The sequence below is a fragment of the Eulemur rufifrons genome, chromosome 4 (genome assembly GCF_041146395.1).
Source record: "Eulemur rufifrons isolate Redbay chromosome 4, OSU_ERuf_1, whole genome shotgun sequence".
Classification (NCBI taxonomy): domain Eukaryota; kingdom Metazoa; phylum Chordata; class Mammalia; order Primates; family Lemuridae; genus Eulemur; species Eulemur rufifrons.
The window spans coordinates 24,800,960-24,818,591 of NC_090986.1; the positions used below are offsets into that span (position 1 = coordinate 24,800,960).

At 37.1% G+C, this 17,632-nt stretch overlaps 1 protein-coding gene across 1 annotated transcript in view; it reads left to right on the forward strand.

Annotated features, from left to right (window-relative positions):
• Positions 1–17,632, forward strand: part of UGGT2 (UDP-glucose glycoprotein glucosyltransferase 2) — a 205,275-nt gene that overhangs the window by 31,961 nt on the left and 155,682 nt on the right. The window contains exons 6-7 of the mRNA XM_069467087.1: positions 14,598–14,694; positions 16,210–16,279. Coding sequence (XP_069323188.1) covers positions 14,598–14,694; positions 16,210–16,279 — 167 coding nt within the window. The remainder of the gene's footprint in view (positions 1–14,597; positions 14,695–16,209; positions 16,280–17,632) is intronic.

Below are 17,632 nucleotides of genomic sequence, written 5' to 3' on the forward strand. Positions count from 1 at the left end.
AGTACTTCTTACTGGGAGGTTCCCATTAACTGAGGCGTTCTAGTGAAAAAGGGAGGGAAGGAATGCAGCCTGATGTTTTAAGAATTGGAGCCTGACGTCCCTTCTCCTGGGCTGACATTTTGCAATCTTCCTCTACCCCATGGGAAGCTTTCCTGTCAGGCTGCTCCTCGGCTTTTTAGGAATGAGGCCCCTCAGGCTTTGAGGTGGGAGTCTGCTTTGCTGTACTCCGGGATTGCCCCAACTAGGCAGTTAACTTCTGCCCTTATCTCCGGCTCCTGCTCAGGCAGCATTCCTTTGTCTCCTCTCTCCCACGGCCTCAGAAATGGGGTCTTATAGGCCTGTGGTCTTATCCCCATCATGACTCTGTTTTTGTAGCTCTATTTCAGACTCCCCTTTTCTTTGCTGTTGATTTATATGTCGGTCCTTACATCAGTACCACCCTGTTTAATTACTGTAGTTTTATAAGCCTTGAGATCAGGTCGGGTGAGTCCTCCAAGTTATACTTTTTCAGGATTGTGTTTATTAATATAGAGTTCCTTCCCCTCTTCATGTTAGTTTTAAAATAAGCTTGTCTGTGTCTACAAAAAATCCTGGCATTTCTATTGAGATTATATTGAATATGTATATTACATTTGTGAGAATTAACATCTTAACATTGAGTCTTACATTGATGAAAATTGTATCTCTCAATTTATTTAGATGTCCTTTGATTTCTTTCATCAGTGTTTTTATTCTTTTTCAATCTAGTTGCCATTTATTTATTTTTCTTACCTTATTGTAATGATTAAGACTTCCAGTCAGTGTTGAATAGGAGTGGTAAGAGAAGATGTCCTTTTTCCTGATTTTGGGGGAAAGCATTTGGTCTTTCACTATTAAATATTATATTCTATGTAGGGATTTTTACCTTTTTATTTAAGATGTCCTTTATTAAGGAAATTCTCCTCTGTTCTAATTTGCTGAAAGTTTTTATTATGAATATATGTTGAATGTTGTAAATGCTTTTTCTGCATTTATTGAGATAAACTTATGATTTTTCTTGTTCAGTCTGTTAATATGGTAAATTACATTGAATGATATTCAAATGTTGAGACAGCCTTGCTTTCCCTAGATGAATCTCATTTAGTTTTGATGTATTATGCTTTTTATATATTGCTGGATTGATTTGCTTTTACTTTTTTAGGGTTTTTACATTCATGTTCCTGAGAGATATTAAGGTTTAGTTTTATTTTCTTGTAATATGTTTGTCTAGTATTGGTATGAGGTTATTGCAGACCTCAGATGAGTTGGGAGGTATACCTGCCTCTGTTTCCTGTAAGAGATTGATTGTGGTCTTGTTTTTTGTTTTTCTGTCTTTAATGTCATGTATTTCTATTGTAAATTCATTATTTCTTTCCTTTGCGTGGTATAGGGTTTAGTTCCCTCATGTACATCTAATTTATTCTGGTGGTACTTATGTTACTGAATTTAGATCTATCTTTATTGTTTTCTAAGGATTTATTATATATTTCCCTCTAAGAACTGCTTTAGTTGCATTCCACACATTTTTACATGTTGTTTATGTAATTTAATGTTTATTTGAATCAAAATATTTAAAAATTTCTCTTGAGACTTTCTTTTTGACCAGTGAGTTATTTGTAATGTTTTAAAATTGATGTGTAATACATGTACGTATTTTCAGGGTACATGTAATAATATATTCATATAATGTGTACTGATCAAATACAGGCAATTGCGATACCCATCACCTTAAATATTTCAGCTAGGAACATTCAAATTATTCTCTTGTAGCTATTTTGAAATGTACAATACATTATTGTTAACTGTAGTCACCCTACAGATCTGTTGAACACTTAGGTCTTATTTCTTCTATCTAATTGTACATTTGTAACCATTAATTAATCAACCTGTCTGCATCCCCCCACACCCCTGCTACTACCCTTCTAGCCTTTGGTAACTATTAATCTACTCTCTATCTTCATTAGGTGCACTTTTTTGGCTTCCATATATAAGTGAGAACATATTTATGTTTTTTTTTTTTGGCTTGTTTCACTTAACATAATGACCTCCAGTTCCATCCGTGTTATGCAAATGACAGGATTTCATTCTTTTTTATGGCTAATTAGTATTCCATTGTGTATGTATACCACACATTATCCATTTGTCCACTGATGGGCACTTAAGTTGATTCCATATTTTGGCTATTATGAATAGTGCTACAGTGAACATGGGAGTTCAGATATATCTCAGTATATTGATTTTTTTTTTCTTTTGGATATATACGTAGTAGTGGAATTTGTCTATTTTTGCTTTTGTTGTCTGTGCTTTTGAGGTCTTACACAAAAAATGTGTGCCCAGATTAATGTTCTCAAGTGTTTCCTTAATGTTTTCTACTAGTAGTTTCAGAGTTTTAAGTCTTAGATTTAAGTCTTTCATTAAGTCTTCCGTCCATTTTGATCTGATTTTTTTTTTATATATATATATGGTGAGAGGTAAGAGTCTAGTTTCATTCTTTTGCATATGGTTATCAGGTTTTCTCAACAACATTTATTAAGGAGACTGTCCTTTCTCCATTGTATGCTCTTGGCACGTTTGTCAAAAATGAGTTGGCTGTAAATGTGTGGGTTTATATCTGGTTTCTCTGTTCTGTTCCATTGGTCTGTGTGTCTTGTTTTTATGCCAGTACCATGCTGATTTGGTTACTGTGGCTTTGTAGTAAATTTTGAAGTCAAGTAGTTTGATGTTTCACCTTTATTCTTTTTGCTCAGTATTGCTTTGGCTATTTGAGGTCTTTTGTGGTTCAATATGAATTTTAGGATTGCTTTTTCTATTTCCTTCTCTTGCCTGATTGCTCTGGCTAGAGCTTACAGTGTTGAATAGAAGCGGTTACAGTGGGCATCATTTTCTTGTTCTAGTTCTGAGTGGGAATGCTTTCAACTTTTCTTCATTCAGTATGATGTTGGTTGTGGGTTTGTCACATATGGTTTTTTATCATTTTGAGATATATTCCTTCTATGCCTATTTTAGTAAGAGTTTTTATCATAAAAGTGTGCTGAATTTTGTTGAATGCTTTTTATGCATCTGTTGAGATGGTCATATGATCTTTGCTTTTGCTTCTGTTTAGATGGTGAATCAGATTTATGGGTTTACACATGTTGAACGATCCTTACATCCCTGGGATGAAGTCCACTTGGTCATGGTGGATTATGTTTTTGATGTGCTGCTGAATTCAGTTTGGTAGAATTTTATTAAGAATTTTTGCATCTCTGTTCATAAAGGATATTGGTCTGTAGTTTTCTTTATTTTTTGTGTCCTTTTCTGCCTTTGGTATCAAGGTGGTACTGGCTTCATAGAATGAGTTGGGGGGATTCCTTTCTTCTCTATGTTATGATATAATTTCTGCAGTATGGGTACCAGTTTTTCTTTGTAGGTCTGATAAAATTTGGCTGTGAAACCATCTGGTCTGGGACTTCTTTTTGTTGGGAGATTTTTATTTTTGCTTCAGTTTCATTGCTTGTAATTGGTCTATTCAGTCAGGAGTTCTATTTTCTCCTGATTGAGCCTTGGGAGGTTGTGTGTTTCCAGGAATTTGTCCATTTCCTCAACGTTTTTGAGTTCTTGTGCCTAGAGATTGTTATAGTCTTCAGAGATGATATTTTGTATTTTCGTGGTTATCAGTTGTGATATCTCTTTTTTCCCTTTCTGATTGAGCTTATTTGGGGTTTTTTTCTATTTCTGGTCAATCTAGTGAGAGGTCTAGCAATTTTATCTTTTCAAAGAACCAACTTTTTGTTTCATTAATCTTCTGTATTATTTTTTTGTTTTTGATTTCATTTTAGTTCTGCTCTGACCTGTTATTTGTTTTCTTCTGCTGGGTTTGGGTTTGATTTACTCTTCCATTTGTAGTTCCTTGAGGTGATTTATTAGATTGTTGATTTGTGATCTTTCTGTCTTTTTGATGTAGGCATTTAAGGTTATGAATTTTCCTATTAGGAATGGTTTTTCTGAATCCCACAGGTTTTGATAACTTGTGTCCCCTTTGTCATTTAGTTCAAGGAATCTTTTGATTTGCACCTTAATTTCCTTCTAGACCTAATAATCTTCAGCATATAGGTTGCTTAATTTCCATGACTTTGTGTAGACTTGAGTGTTTCTGCTGGAGTTGATTTCTAATTTTATTCCGCTGTGGTCTGAGAAGATACATGGTATAGTTTCTATTTTTTTTTTTTTTTGTTAATTTTTTGAGACATGTTTTGTGACCTATGATGTGATCAATCTTAGAGAATGTTCCATTTGCTGATGAGAAGAATGTATATTCAGTAGTTTTGGGGTAGAATGTTCTATAAATGTCTAGGCCCATTTGCTTTAGAGTCCTCTTTAAGTCCAGTGTTTCTTCATTTATTTTCTGCTTAAAGAATGTAGGGATCGTCTCTGAGCAAGAATTGGCTTGAGCTCAGAGTCAGCAAAGCTGGATGTGCTTCTTGGGTCCAAAGGTCAATGGGTTCAGAACACTCCTTGAGGCCAGAAGTCAATGGGTCCGGACACAGCCCATTGACTGCTGAGTGCTTCTTGGAGCTAGAGGTCAATGGCCTATTGAAATAGACAAACTGTTTCCTATGGCAAATAGCCAAGGTGTGTCTCATTGTCCTGCACGGGTAATGAGGTCCAAAGGTGAGGATGCAAACGTTTGCCTTCCCTTGAGCAATTTCCATAAGAAATGGAACATGTCGCCTCAGGGCTCTAAAGATAGTCACCTACCAGGAAGTAGCTGCTGGACAAAAGGAGTATAAAAATAAAGCGACTGGTGCTTTCCGTACTGCAGTCTTGTGCCGTCTTTGTGCGTCTGTGTGTTTCTTTGTGTGTCTGTATGTATGTTTATGTGTTCATCCCCCGTTCTGTAATCCGGCCGCAACAAAGAATCTTTCCGATTTTTCAGTAGGGTGTTGAAGTCCCTGGCAATTACGATATTGCTGTTTATCACTTTGTTTAGATGTAGTATGGTTTGCTTTATGAATCTGTGTGTACCTGTGTTAGGTATATAAATATTTAGGATTGTTATTAATATTTCATCTTGATGAATTGCTCCCTTTACCATTATTCAATTACCATATTTGTCTTTCTTTTTCTTTTTCTTTTCTTTTTTTTTTTTTTTTTTTTTTTTTTTGAGACAGAGTGTCACTCTGTTGCTCGGGCTAGAGTGAGTGCTGTGGTGTCAGCCTAGCTTACAGCAACCTCAAACTCCTAGGCTTAAGCAATCCTCCTGCCTCAGTCTCCCAAGTAGCTGGGACTAGCAGGCATGTGCCACCATGCCTGACTAATTTTTCTATATATAGTTTTAGCTGTCCATATAATTTCTTTCTATTTTTGATAGAGACGGGGGTCTCGCTCTTGCTCAGGCTGGTCTCGAACTCCTGAGCTCAAACAATCCTCCCGCCTCAGCCTCCCAGAGTGCTAGGATTACAGGCGTGAGCCACCACACCCGGCCTGTCTTTCTTTACTATTGTTGATTTGAAGTCTATGTTATCTGATATGAGAATGGCTACACCTGCTTTCTTTTGATTGCCATTTGCATGGAATATTTTTTTCCATTCCTTTACCTTGAGTCTGAATGAGTCCTTATTGGTTAGATGTGTTTCCTGGAGATAGCAGATACATGGATGTATTTTTTTTATCTATTCAGCTAGCCTATGTGTCTTGAGTGGGGAATTCAGGCCATTCATGTTTATTGAAAGAATTGGTAAGTGGGATGCATTTCTGTTCATCTCACTGGGTAGAACCTTATTGCTTTGTTTTACCTCTTGAGCCATTATTTTATATGGGCTCTGAGCTTGAGGTTTTGGGTGATTTTACACTAGGGAGTTTCTATTGTGCTGATAGATGTATAATGCAGATCTGAGTACTTCCTGAAGGGCAGGTCTAGTCTTAACAAATTCCCTCAGTGTTTGCTTATCTGAAAACGTCTTTATTTCTCCCTCATGTAAGAAACTGAGTTTTATGGGATACAAAATTCTAGGTTTGCCATTATTCTGTTTAAGAAGACTGACGATGGGACCCCAATCCCTTCTGGCTTGTGAGGTCTCAGTTGAGACATCTTCAGTTAGCCTGATGGGTTTTCCTTTGTAAGTCATCTGATGTTTTTGCCTTATGGCTCACAGGAGTTCCTCCTTCATCTTAACTTTGACTAGTCTGATGACTGTGTGTCTTGGTGTTTGCCTCTTCATGATGAATCTCCTGGGTGTTCGTTGAGCTTCTTGTACCTGGATATCTCAATTTCTGGCAAAACCAGGGAAACTTTCCTCACTTATTCCCTCAAATGGGTTTTCTTTTCTTTTCTTTTCCTTTTTTTTTTTTTTTTACTCTTGTGTGTTTTCTTCTTTACCCTCGGAGATGCCTGTAATTTTTATGTTGGGCCTCTTTACATAATCCCATATTTATTGTAGGCTTTGTTCCTTCTTAATTCTCTGTTCTTTATCTTTGACTTGTTTAATTTGAAGGTATTGTCTTCAAACTCTGAGATTCTTTCTTTTGCCTGGTCTAGGCTATTTTTTAGACTTTCTAGTGTGTTTTGTATTTCCTTGAATGAATTTTTCATTTCCAGAATTTCTATTTGATTTTTTTAAATAACTTCTTTAGTGAATTTTTCATTCATTTCCTGAATTTTTTGTGGTTTCTTTGTGTTGGTTTTCCATTTTCTTTTGTATTTCATTGAGTTTACTTATAATTCATATTTGGAATTCTTTAACTGTCATTTCAACATTCTGATTTTGGTTGGTATCCATTGCTAGAGAGCTGATGTTTTCTTTTGGGAGTGACCTTTCACTCTGATACTTCATACTTCCAAAGTTCTTTTTCTAATTCCTTCTCATCTTATTTTTGGATTTTCTTTTGTTTAGATAGGGCTTTCCCCCTTCCCTCACTTGTACAGGTGAGTTTGTAGCATATGTTTCATAAGAATGTTTGGATTTGCATGTGGGTTCTTTCATGGTGACCTGGGTTCTCGATGGATGTCTTGGTTCTAGATATCCTTGGTGTGGTGGTTTTTTCAATTGCTAGTTGTTTGTAGGCTGTAGAGTAGTGAGTTTTGTGAGTGGGCAGATTCCCTGTCTCTGTTTGGTGAGGTAGGATGGAGGTACTTGAAATCCTTTCTCTTTCCCAGCCCTGTGGTCTGCTTAATGGTGTAAATTGTAATGGTATGCCCAGCTTAATCTCTAAGCCAGTAGGTGCTGCTTGTGGGTGAGAATCAACTACACCCTGTATGTTTGAGTCAGTAAATGCTGTGAAGGGTGTGCAAATTGACCTCCATGTCAGTAGGTGGTGCTTGCTGGAAAGAACAAGATGCAGTGTTGTTTTTGTGTTCTATGACCAGCTCTAGTCTCTCAGGAGGAGCACTTGAGTGCCCAAGTGGTGGGTGAGACCCTGGAACTTCAGGTGAGTCCTTATTCTCCACCACAGCAGAGGTAGAGAGCAAGGCTAGGCAGGGGTGGGTTGGGTGAGCTTGCCCTTAGGCTTCACAAAAGCTGGCCAGGTATCTTTTGGTAGGGTTCAAAGGTCTGCTGCCAGCTTCTGGGGCAAGGCTACCAGGGAGAGGCTGAAGTGGCCTCATCTAACCAGAAAGTCTTCTTATGGAGGCAGGGCCATCTGAGATTTATGATTTTATTGTCTAGAGTGGTCCTCACTCCTCTCCACACTTCCCTGCTCCGTGATCGATTTCCTGTTGGCATTTGCCAGCAGGCAGGCGCTCAAGCCAGCTGAGCTCCTGCACAACTGTGATATGAGCCAGGAGATTCCGTGCCCATGATCCCGGTCTGAGCTGAGAGCGTGGCCCTCCTGTGGGGCAGCAGTGTCCCACAAGCACGCTGCAGCTAGAACCCACACTGCACACTCTCCCTGATCTGCCCATATGGGTTCCCTTGCCTCCCAAGACTAATGCACAAATCTCCCCTCCATGCCCCTGAGCAATGCAATCGAGACCTGGGAGTATGGGACCTGCCCTGTGGGCTCATCCCCAGGTCCCTAAAGATCAGTCCCTGACAATGCACAGGGAGAAGCATGCTGGTCCTCAGTTGCCTACGGGGTGTTTAAGCAGGTTCAATGTCCCTCCACCTCTGGGGTGCTGTGCTCTAATGGAGTCACTGGGAAAGAAGCACCAGGGAGGGCCAGAAGACAGGGAGCTCACAGTCCAAGCACCCCTTTGTCTGCTGCGGGACTCCAAGAGGAAAAATCTGTGCCCCACTCTGTGTGGAAGCCTCAATGTTGTAGCTCAATTGTCTCTCTTGGCAGGTGCAGGTGGAACAGGGGAAGGGGAGAAAAAGAGTCTGGATGGAGGAAAGCTAGCACTCTGGTTATGTCTGTCTCTCATTCCTGGAGGCCACCTGCCCAGAATGTCCAAACATTAGAGTCACACAGATTACCTGGGACCCACTAGACCCCTGTGGCTCCTGCAGTCTGAGTTGGAGTTGAGAAATGTCTGTGTGGGAATGAGAAAGACAAAACCTGAGGAGTTGAAGCTCCCTGGGGAGGGAAAAGGTGCAAGGTGGCTAGAGAAGCAATATGGCACCTGCACTGCCGGCTTGGATCTGTGGAGATGGGAGGTGCTTCGGGAAGGGTGCGAGTCCAGTGCTCTGTCCACAAGAAGCTCCCAGCTCACTGGCGGCAGCAGCTTCTGGGCTTGTGTGGGCAGAAAGTCTTTCCAGCAGTTTGGAAGTCCACAGACTGTCAGAGATGTGAAGGAGGGTGAAACAAAGCACTCCACCTACCCTTATCACTGGACTCCAAGCCACTCATGTGTTGATCTCGGCTGATACCTTGCTCCTTCCTGTTCTTCTCCACCCCTTCCCATGGAGTCTTCTGAAGGTTCTGGCACCCTTCCCTCAAACCCATACCTGATCTCTGTTTGTTTGTTTGTTTGTTTGTTTTTTCTCTTTCACCTAAAACATCTCATTTTTACTGAGATACTCTGGCAGCTAGTATCTCTGGTCAGCCATCTGGCCTTCCTCAAGACATTCACATTTAACGTGATTTGATATTGTTGGTTTAAAAATCTGTCACTTAGCTGTCTGTTTGTGTTTATTGCATTTGTGCTTTGTTTCTCAGTAATGTGTCTTTCTCTGGTTGTCTATAATATTTTCTCCTTTTCAAGAGTTTGAATATGAGATTCATGGGAATTTAGCCTGGTAGATATTCTCTGAATTTTTTGGATGTGTGGTTGGGTAGCTTTCACAGATTTTGGACCAATATTTTTCCCTGCTCCCTGCCACCCCCACTTCCATTCTCTTTTTCTTCTCCTTCTGGGATTCTGATTATGTCTACATTAGAACATCTGATCTTGTCCCACAGGTCCCGAGTGTTCCATTCTGGTTTTGTTGTTTTTGTTTTTTCTTTCTTTCTTCACCATTTTTTCTCTTTGAATTCAATTTGATAATTTCTATTGACTTGCCTTCAAGTTCACTGATTCATTCTTTGGCCATGTCAGGTTTATGTATGAGCCTGTTGAAGGTGTTTTTTTTATTTCTATTACTATTCTTTTTATTTCTAGCATTGCCATTTGGCTCTTTCTTATATTTAATAGTTTGCATATATGTGCTAAATTTGCTTCTCTGACCATATATGTTGTCTAGCTTTTTCATTAGAGCATTGTACATGTTAATTTTAGTTATTTTTAGTTCCCTGCTGATAGTTCTAACATCTTTTTTATATCTGATTTTGGTAGTGTTGATTACTTTGTCTCTTCAGACTTTTTTTCCCTAGCCCATTTGGACAACTTGTGATTTTTTGTTGTTGTTGTGGCAAGAAAGAGAGGCAAATAATTTCTTGGTGCTGATTGAAGCTACCTTATAATTTCTCAAAGTAGTAATACATGATTGTAGAAGGATAAAAAAAAATGTTACCAGTATTTATGAGCAAGGTAGGCATTCTTTGAATTAGAATTTGTGAGGAAGAATCTGTCATCCCTTTCTTTCTCCTTCCTTGCATGTTCATTGGATGCTGTGTCTGTTTCTGAATTGCTATGTAACAAATCTTTCCAAAATTTAGTGGTTTAAGGCAGTTAGGACTTATTATTTCTGTTGATTCCGTGAGTTGGAAGTCTGGGCATTTCTTCTTCTAGTCTCATTCATTCAGTAGTGGCCGTGCAATTATAGATTAGAGCTTGAGCATTCAAGTTATTCTCACATAGTTGTGTGACAGTCAGTCCTGTCTGGTGGCTGGAGTTCCTTGCTTCTCTTCCACATGGCCTCTCATCTTCTAGTTGTTTAGACTATGATTCTTCACATCATAGTGGCTTAGGGTACCAAAAAAAGAAAGAGTAGAAGTTGCAATGTTTCTTGAGCACTAGGCCCAAGAGCTCATACAGTGACACTTCTCTCACATTGTATCAAGCAAAGCAAGTCATAAGGCCAGCCAGATTCAAAAGAATGAAGAAGAAATAGACTTAGTTTCTTGGTGGGAACTGACAAGGTCACATTGGAAGGGGGTGTGAGCATGGGTAGGAGTTACTCATTTGTGGTCATTATTATAATAATCTTTTGCAAATGCCTGAGTCAGGCACTGTGTTCAGTGCTGGTGATGGAAGGTAAATAGCTTATTTCAGTCTCTTAATTTTGTTTTCTATATTTTAATAATTTGTGATGCAGTTTCACTGCATTGATATCAGTCCTAGGGGAGGACTCTAATCACTTCGTCATGTACCATGCACTGATATCAATCCATGCACCAGTATCAATCCACTTGCATGAGTCTGGTGAGACAGAATGCTCACATAGTAAGTTAAGCAAACTACTATTACTCAGAGATAGCCAGCAAGGGATAATAGAAGTCTAGGATTCATGGCGAGCTGTTCCCCTGAGGCTCAGCAAAGCTGCCCAGGACAGATGGAGTCTCATGTGCGCGTGCTCCACATTGCACTGCAGCTGAGGGACCCTGAAAGCACGTTCTCCCTGGGTTTTATACCTGGGGACAACTTGACAAGCTGGATGAAAGCATTGTAGGACATCAGGACATCCTGTACAAAGAGGGGTGGAACAGAGCCCAGCTGGTCTGGCCGGTTCCTCTTTATTTCAGGATGTTGCTTTCCTAGCACATCATTCTGCAGTTATTCTGAGAACTACAAGTGAGAAGTGGCGAAGAGCTGGATTGCCAAGGTCTTCTGGGGACTTGTCCTGCGATAACATCATATAAATGGTTTTTTTCCCTAGTATTCTTCACTATTCTCAATTTAATTGTTCATTGGTAATTTTGAATGAGTTATTGCTATTTAGTAGAAGTGGGAAAATCTTAGTAAATATTCTTGAGTGTGTTGGCCTGTAGATATTTGCATAATCCACATAAAGATTATCTATATAGAGAAAATTATGAATGCGTTGGGTGTGTGTATGGTTGTAAGTAATTATACAAGTCATTAATTCCATAAATATTTGAATGTCTCTGTGCTATGTACTGTTTATATAGCAGTGAGTGAGATATGAAACAATCCTTATTCTCAGAGAACTTCAATTTTAGTGGCAGAAGATATAAAACAAATAAATACATTTATATTAGGTGCTGATAAAAGTGTTTTAAGAAAAAATAAACATGAAAGAAAAAAAGGATCAAGAGTCCTGAGGCTAGAATGTACACGCAAAACATTTTATGTAGTCTAATTATCTTATACCAGTAATTCTCAATCCTTTTCCCAACTGAATTTTCCAGAAGGATAGATACATTCCTATCAATAACTGTTATTCCTATCAATAACAGTGGTAGCCTAAAGCTATGATTCTCTTACGAGTCGGACAGAGATGAGAGGTACATCAGAAATGGGAATGGGAGTGGGAGATACAAGTAAAGTTGAACCTTGAACAACATGGGGGTTAAGGGTACCAACCCTCCATGTAGTCAAAAATCCACGTATAACTTTTTTTTTTTTTTTTGAGACGGGGTCTTGCTCTGTCACCCAGGCTGGAGTTCAGTGGCCCCATCATATGTCACTGCAATCTAAAGCTGCTAGGCTCAAACGATCCTCCCGTCTCAGCCTCCCAGGTAGCGGGGACTACAGGCATGCACCACCACGCCTACCTAATTTTTCTATGTTTAGTAGAAATGAGGTCTTACTCTTGCTCAGGCTGGTCTCAAACTCCTGGCCTCAAGCAATCCTCCTGCCTCAGCCTCCCAAAGTGCTAGGATTACAGGCATGAGCCACTGCGCCCGCCTATGTATAACTTTTGATTCTCCCAAAACTTTACTGCTAATAGCCAACTGTTGACCAGAAGCCTTACAAATAATTAGTCAATTAACATATTTTATATATAATGTACTATATTCTTACAGTAAAGTAAGCTAAAGGAAAAAAGTTATTAAAATCATAAGGAAGAGAAAATATATTTACTGTTCATTAAGTGGAAGTAGATCATCATAAAGGACTTCATTCTCATCATCTTCACATTAAATAGGCTGACGAGGAAGAGGAAGGGTTGATCTTGCTGACTCAGGGTTGCAGAGGTGGAAGAAAATTCGCATACAAGTGGACCTATACAGTTCAAACTCCTGTTGTTCAAGGGTCAAGTGTATGTTTATCTTATTAAGTGTACCCCCAAGTGATTTTCTAGGGGTGTATGCCCATGTATTGAGAATCCGTCCAAAGTTATTCTTTGGAGAATGTGACCATTAAATATACTTTTGTGAAATCATATCAACCAACTATCTGGGCACTTAGTAGCTTCAAATTATAACCTTCTATTCAATGAATGACATCTTATGTGTTCAAAGTAGTTATAATGTAAATCTAGTCAACATGTAATTCTAATAAAAAGTATACTTATTTATGCTACCTTTTGAATATATGCCTTTTTGTTGAATGAAGAAATATAAAAGTGAAGATTTTTTTCACCATTTGATTTGGCTTATGAGCATTTTGGTGTGCAAATCCAAACTTAACTACAATTCAAATTTTATATTAATACATTTTTGAATGGGGAAAATACATACGAATTTTATAAACATTTTTCTTTCATTACTGAGGAGCTAATAACTCCAGCACTGATAATGGAAATTGATTATACGAAATTGCATTTCTTTTATGAACTGGAACAAGATATGTAGCCTTATAGCTTTGATTTGCTTCACCAACAACTGTCTTCTGAGTGAATATTCAGGATGTATTTTTAAATTGAGCTGTATGAAATTAAAAACTCTAAAAGATTTTCAAGTTTGTCAGATTACTACAATTATAAGTAACCCAGTTTCCACATGCTATCTTTCATTATACCATGTGCCTGAGAAATCAGTAAGTTAAATTTTAGTGTCGGCAGCAATAGTAAATACTTGTCTACATACCTGAAGCTAATTCTTACATAGTCTTATTTGGAAATAGAACAGGGCAAGGAATAGTCACCCTTGTTGTATAGGTATTTTTAAGTCTGGGGTAAAAGTTTAAGGAGGAGAGAAGAGAATAAAAAGAATAAGGGTGCTGCTAAGGTTCTCCTTCCCTCCAGTCTCTATCCTTTTCCCTGTCATGTTTAGGACTGCAGAGCTGCCCCTCTGTGCATCTGAATTAAGCAAAGACTCATAGCATCTTCCAAGGAATTTGCTGAGCACCAGGTAAAACTGGTTTCCTAAGCCCTGAAATAATATGCCAGATGATAATGGTTGCAGTACCACTGACAAGCATTTCAGTCTGGAAGCTGGAAAGAACCTTAGACATCTTCTAAAATATTATATAAGCCAGGTGCAGTGGTGCATGTCTGTAGTCCCAGTTACTCAGGAGGCTGAGGCAGAAGGATCACTTGAGCCCAGTAGTTTGAGGCTATAGTGCACTATGATCACACCTGTAATAGCACTCAAGCCTGGGCAACGTAATGAGACCCCATCTCTTAAAAAAAAAAAAAAGTATATATGTATATTCATCCAGGTTGCTTCCTTTTGAATAAAACATGGTGACTTCTCTTGTTTGATGAGGTAATCCCTAGAAGTATATTTTTTGTTTACCTTTTTAGGTTCCAAAATTATGATCATAAATATTTCAGACAACTCAGTTTTAGTCAACGGTAGCCCCTCATTGCAAGAACAGATATTAATTTTTGGTATTTGGTATATTTTAGTCATTGAGAAACATGAAAAGTTTAATCAGATTTTTCAGGGCACTGAGTTTTTTGGTTTCTTTTCCCCCTACTTTGCAGTATTTGCTTTTGGCAATACTCTAGTTGTCCTATATCTGGACAACTATTAAATGAATAGCAAATCTTGTGGAAGTCCCCCAAAGTAGTACAGTTTTATTGAAATTTGTCTGTAATGGATCCTCTATTAATTAACTGATGGAAAACATAAGAAAGTCATCATGGTATAACAGAAAAAGGTCAAATATTTTTTCATTTTCATTGTAAAAATGTAATTAAAGCAGTAGGGTTATGACAAAGTTCTTAGAAAGTAAAGAATATCATCAACCAAATACTAATTCCTTGATAGACTGTGTAGAGAAACAAGAAAAGTCCCCCAAATATTTCACAGTGATTAAAAACCTTCAATATTAGTAATTTACCCTAATGTCTTAATACACTGTTGTACTGAATTTAAAACAAGATATTTGACTAAATATTTTCTCTTTTTATAAAATAAATGTGTTTGAACAGAAACCAAGTTCACGGAAAATGTACTTATCTGGGTATGGTGTGGAGCTAGCAATTAAGAGTACAGAATACAAAGCATTGGATGATACACAAGTTAAAAGTAAGTTATCTATCTTAGTACTTGAGTGAAATGAAAAGTTGGAGGCTTACATACTTTTGTTTTTAAACAGTTAACGATTATAATCCTACATGTGTTCATTTGAGGCTGGAGATGGGGTGGGCATGTTCTTCCTTAGTTTGGAATTTAAATTTAAGCTGAAAGAAATGTATTTGATATTACTATATTCTCAAAACTTCTTTAAAAATAGGAAATGGTTTCAGCCATAAAAAACAATGAATTCCTGTTATTTGCAGTTACATGGATGGAACTGAAGGCCATTATGTTAAATGAAATAAGCCAGGCGCAGAAAGACAAGTATTGCAACGTTCTTACTCATATGAGGGAGCTAAAAATTACAATAGTTGAACTCAGGAAGAGAGTAGAATGATAGTTACCAGAGGCTGGAAAGGAGTAGAGAGTGAGGAATAAAGTGGGCATAATGGGTACAAAAACATAGATAGAATAAGATCGATCGAGTATTTGATAGCACAACAGGGTGATTGTAGTCAACAATAATGTATTGTATATTTAAAAATAACTAAAAGAGTGGAATTAGAATGTTCCTAACACAAAGAAATGATAAATGCTTCAGGTGATGGATACCCCAGTTACCCTGACTTGATCATTACACGTTGAATGTATCAAAACATCACATATACCACATAAATATAGTCAACTACTATTGTGTACCCATAATAATTAAAAACAAAAAATAGCTTTTTGTTTTTAATTCAGTTTTTAATTTTGTTCAAGAACAAAATTGTTTTTTTAACCTTATCACCCTAAATTTATTAAAAATAAATATTTGCCCAATTAATGAATAAATGAATGAATAGGAGAAAAAGGAAGACTAAATCAAAGCACCCAAGATTTTTACTTGCAGTCCTAGAGATCCAGAGCTTCAAAAGAGTAAGAAGGGGGAAGCATACTTGCTGAGTTGTGATACTCTAATAGAGAGCAACCCCATGCTGTAAGAGGTCACAGTTCTTATAATCCCAAATCACCCTTCGCATATTCCACTTACTGCACTGTATATTATAATTACTTGGTAAGTAAGAGAGAAGGGAAATGACTATAAAATATTAAATCTTTATTCTTTGAGGCTGTGAGTTTTGGTGTCTTTCTAAAGATTCCTTGATTATCTTTAAAGGTATTGGAAATACACAAGAACTCATTATTTGTTAGTGTTTAGATTTGCTGCCTGACTTAAAAGCTAAACTCAGCATTTATTGTAAGCCCTTTGGCTTATTATTTCTGGTTATAAAATAGAATTTGACTGTGAAATCATCCATAGAGCATTTATTGTGGTCGCTAAATATTTACTAATCAATCCAAGCCCATTTAAAAAGAGCACACTCAGGAATACAAGCCTGTACACATGCACGTATATATATTAAAACGAAGTAAAATAAATGGAATTTCACTTCATTGTGAGTTCTTCTAATTTTTGATTACATGTTCTCTTCCTAGTCTGAAATATTTTTGTTTTATTTTGTTTTTGTTTCCAAAATATAGCTGTGATGAATACTATACAAGACAAGACTGAAACAAATGAAGTTCAAGGGTTTCTCTTTGGAAAACTAAAGTAAGTCTGAATTGAAATGAAATTGGTATTACTATACCATTTTGTTTTTAAAGAAATGAATTTGATATGCTGTTTTACCATATGTTTCACCTTGTTTTTTTATGTATATAAAATCGTTTTTATTTATTACAAAAATAACACAACTAATGTCAAAGAACTACGAAAAGCGAAAAAGCACAAAATTGGAAAATAACCACCACTAATTTCACAACTGAGAGATAACCATTGCTCTCATAATGTTTTTGGTATACAGTGTCTTTGCAGTCTTTCTGTGCATATTTGTATAGCAACAAATAAGTGCTTACATAGCATATTGTTTTTCACGGTGAAACCATATTATCCAACTGCTTTTTTCACATTCTGTGGAATATTCCATCATTTACTGAAACAGTTCCATAGAATGTGACTTTAAATTATTTCCCTGCTTTTTCATTGAGTTTTTTTGTGTACCAATTTATATGCATCTCAGATTTTCCTTAGTGCAAATTGCAGAAAAAAAACTGATAAATCAAGATATATGTACTTCTTGAAATTTTTGATACTTCCAAATTTTCCTCATAAAATTGTACTAACATGTACACTCACTGCAGTATGTGAATGTATCCATTTACCAGACAAAACTTTACTAACCACTGATACTATTTTTAAATTTTTGTCAGTTTAATAGGTGAAATAGTATTTCTTTTTCTTTTAAATTTTGTCTTTATTTCACTGGACTGAACTATTGGTAATTTATATTCAAGAACAGTTAACCATTGGCAATTTATTATTCCAAGGTTTAACTTTTTTTCATGTTTATTGGCCTTTGAATTTCTTCTTGGGTAAATCGCTTATTCCTAACCTGTGCTCATTTTTCATTTTTTTCTTGAAAAGAAGGGAAAATATTTATTTTCCTAAATTTCTGTGCCTCAGATTACCATTTCATATGCAATGTCTAAGTAGTCTTTCAAATATTAAAGTTGTTACCCCTTTTTTTTCCTGCTGTACTGATGGAAGACAAGGAATAGGATGGTGAGTGCTCTCTGAATGCTCATAAATGGGGGTGGCTGTAACTTCATGTGCTGTTTCCCTTATTTACAAGAAGGGAAAGTTTGTTATTCCTTTTTGCAGGCAAGATTAATTAAAGTAAAGGAATGTTTTTATTAGCACCTAGTTCTTTTTCAGTATTACAATTATTTATGAAGGACTCCAAAGTTGGTTTTGCTGATGATGAGTAGATAACTATATAGAGCAAGGGAAACAGTTTTGGAGATTATGCTAATTTATACAGATAACTGAGTTATACTTTTGAAGTATATTGGCCAGTATACTTTAGTGGCCTTAAAAAGTTAATACATCTTCCAAGAAGGATTT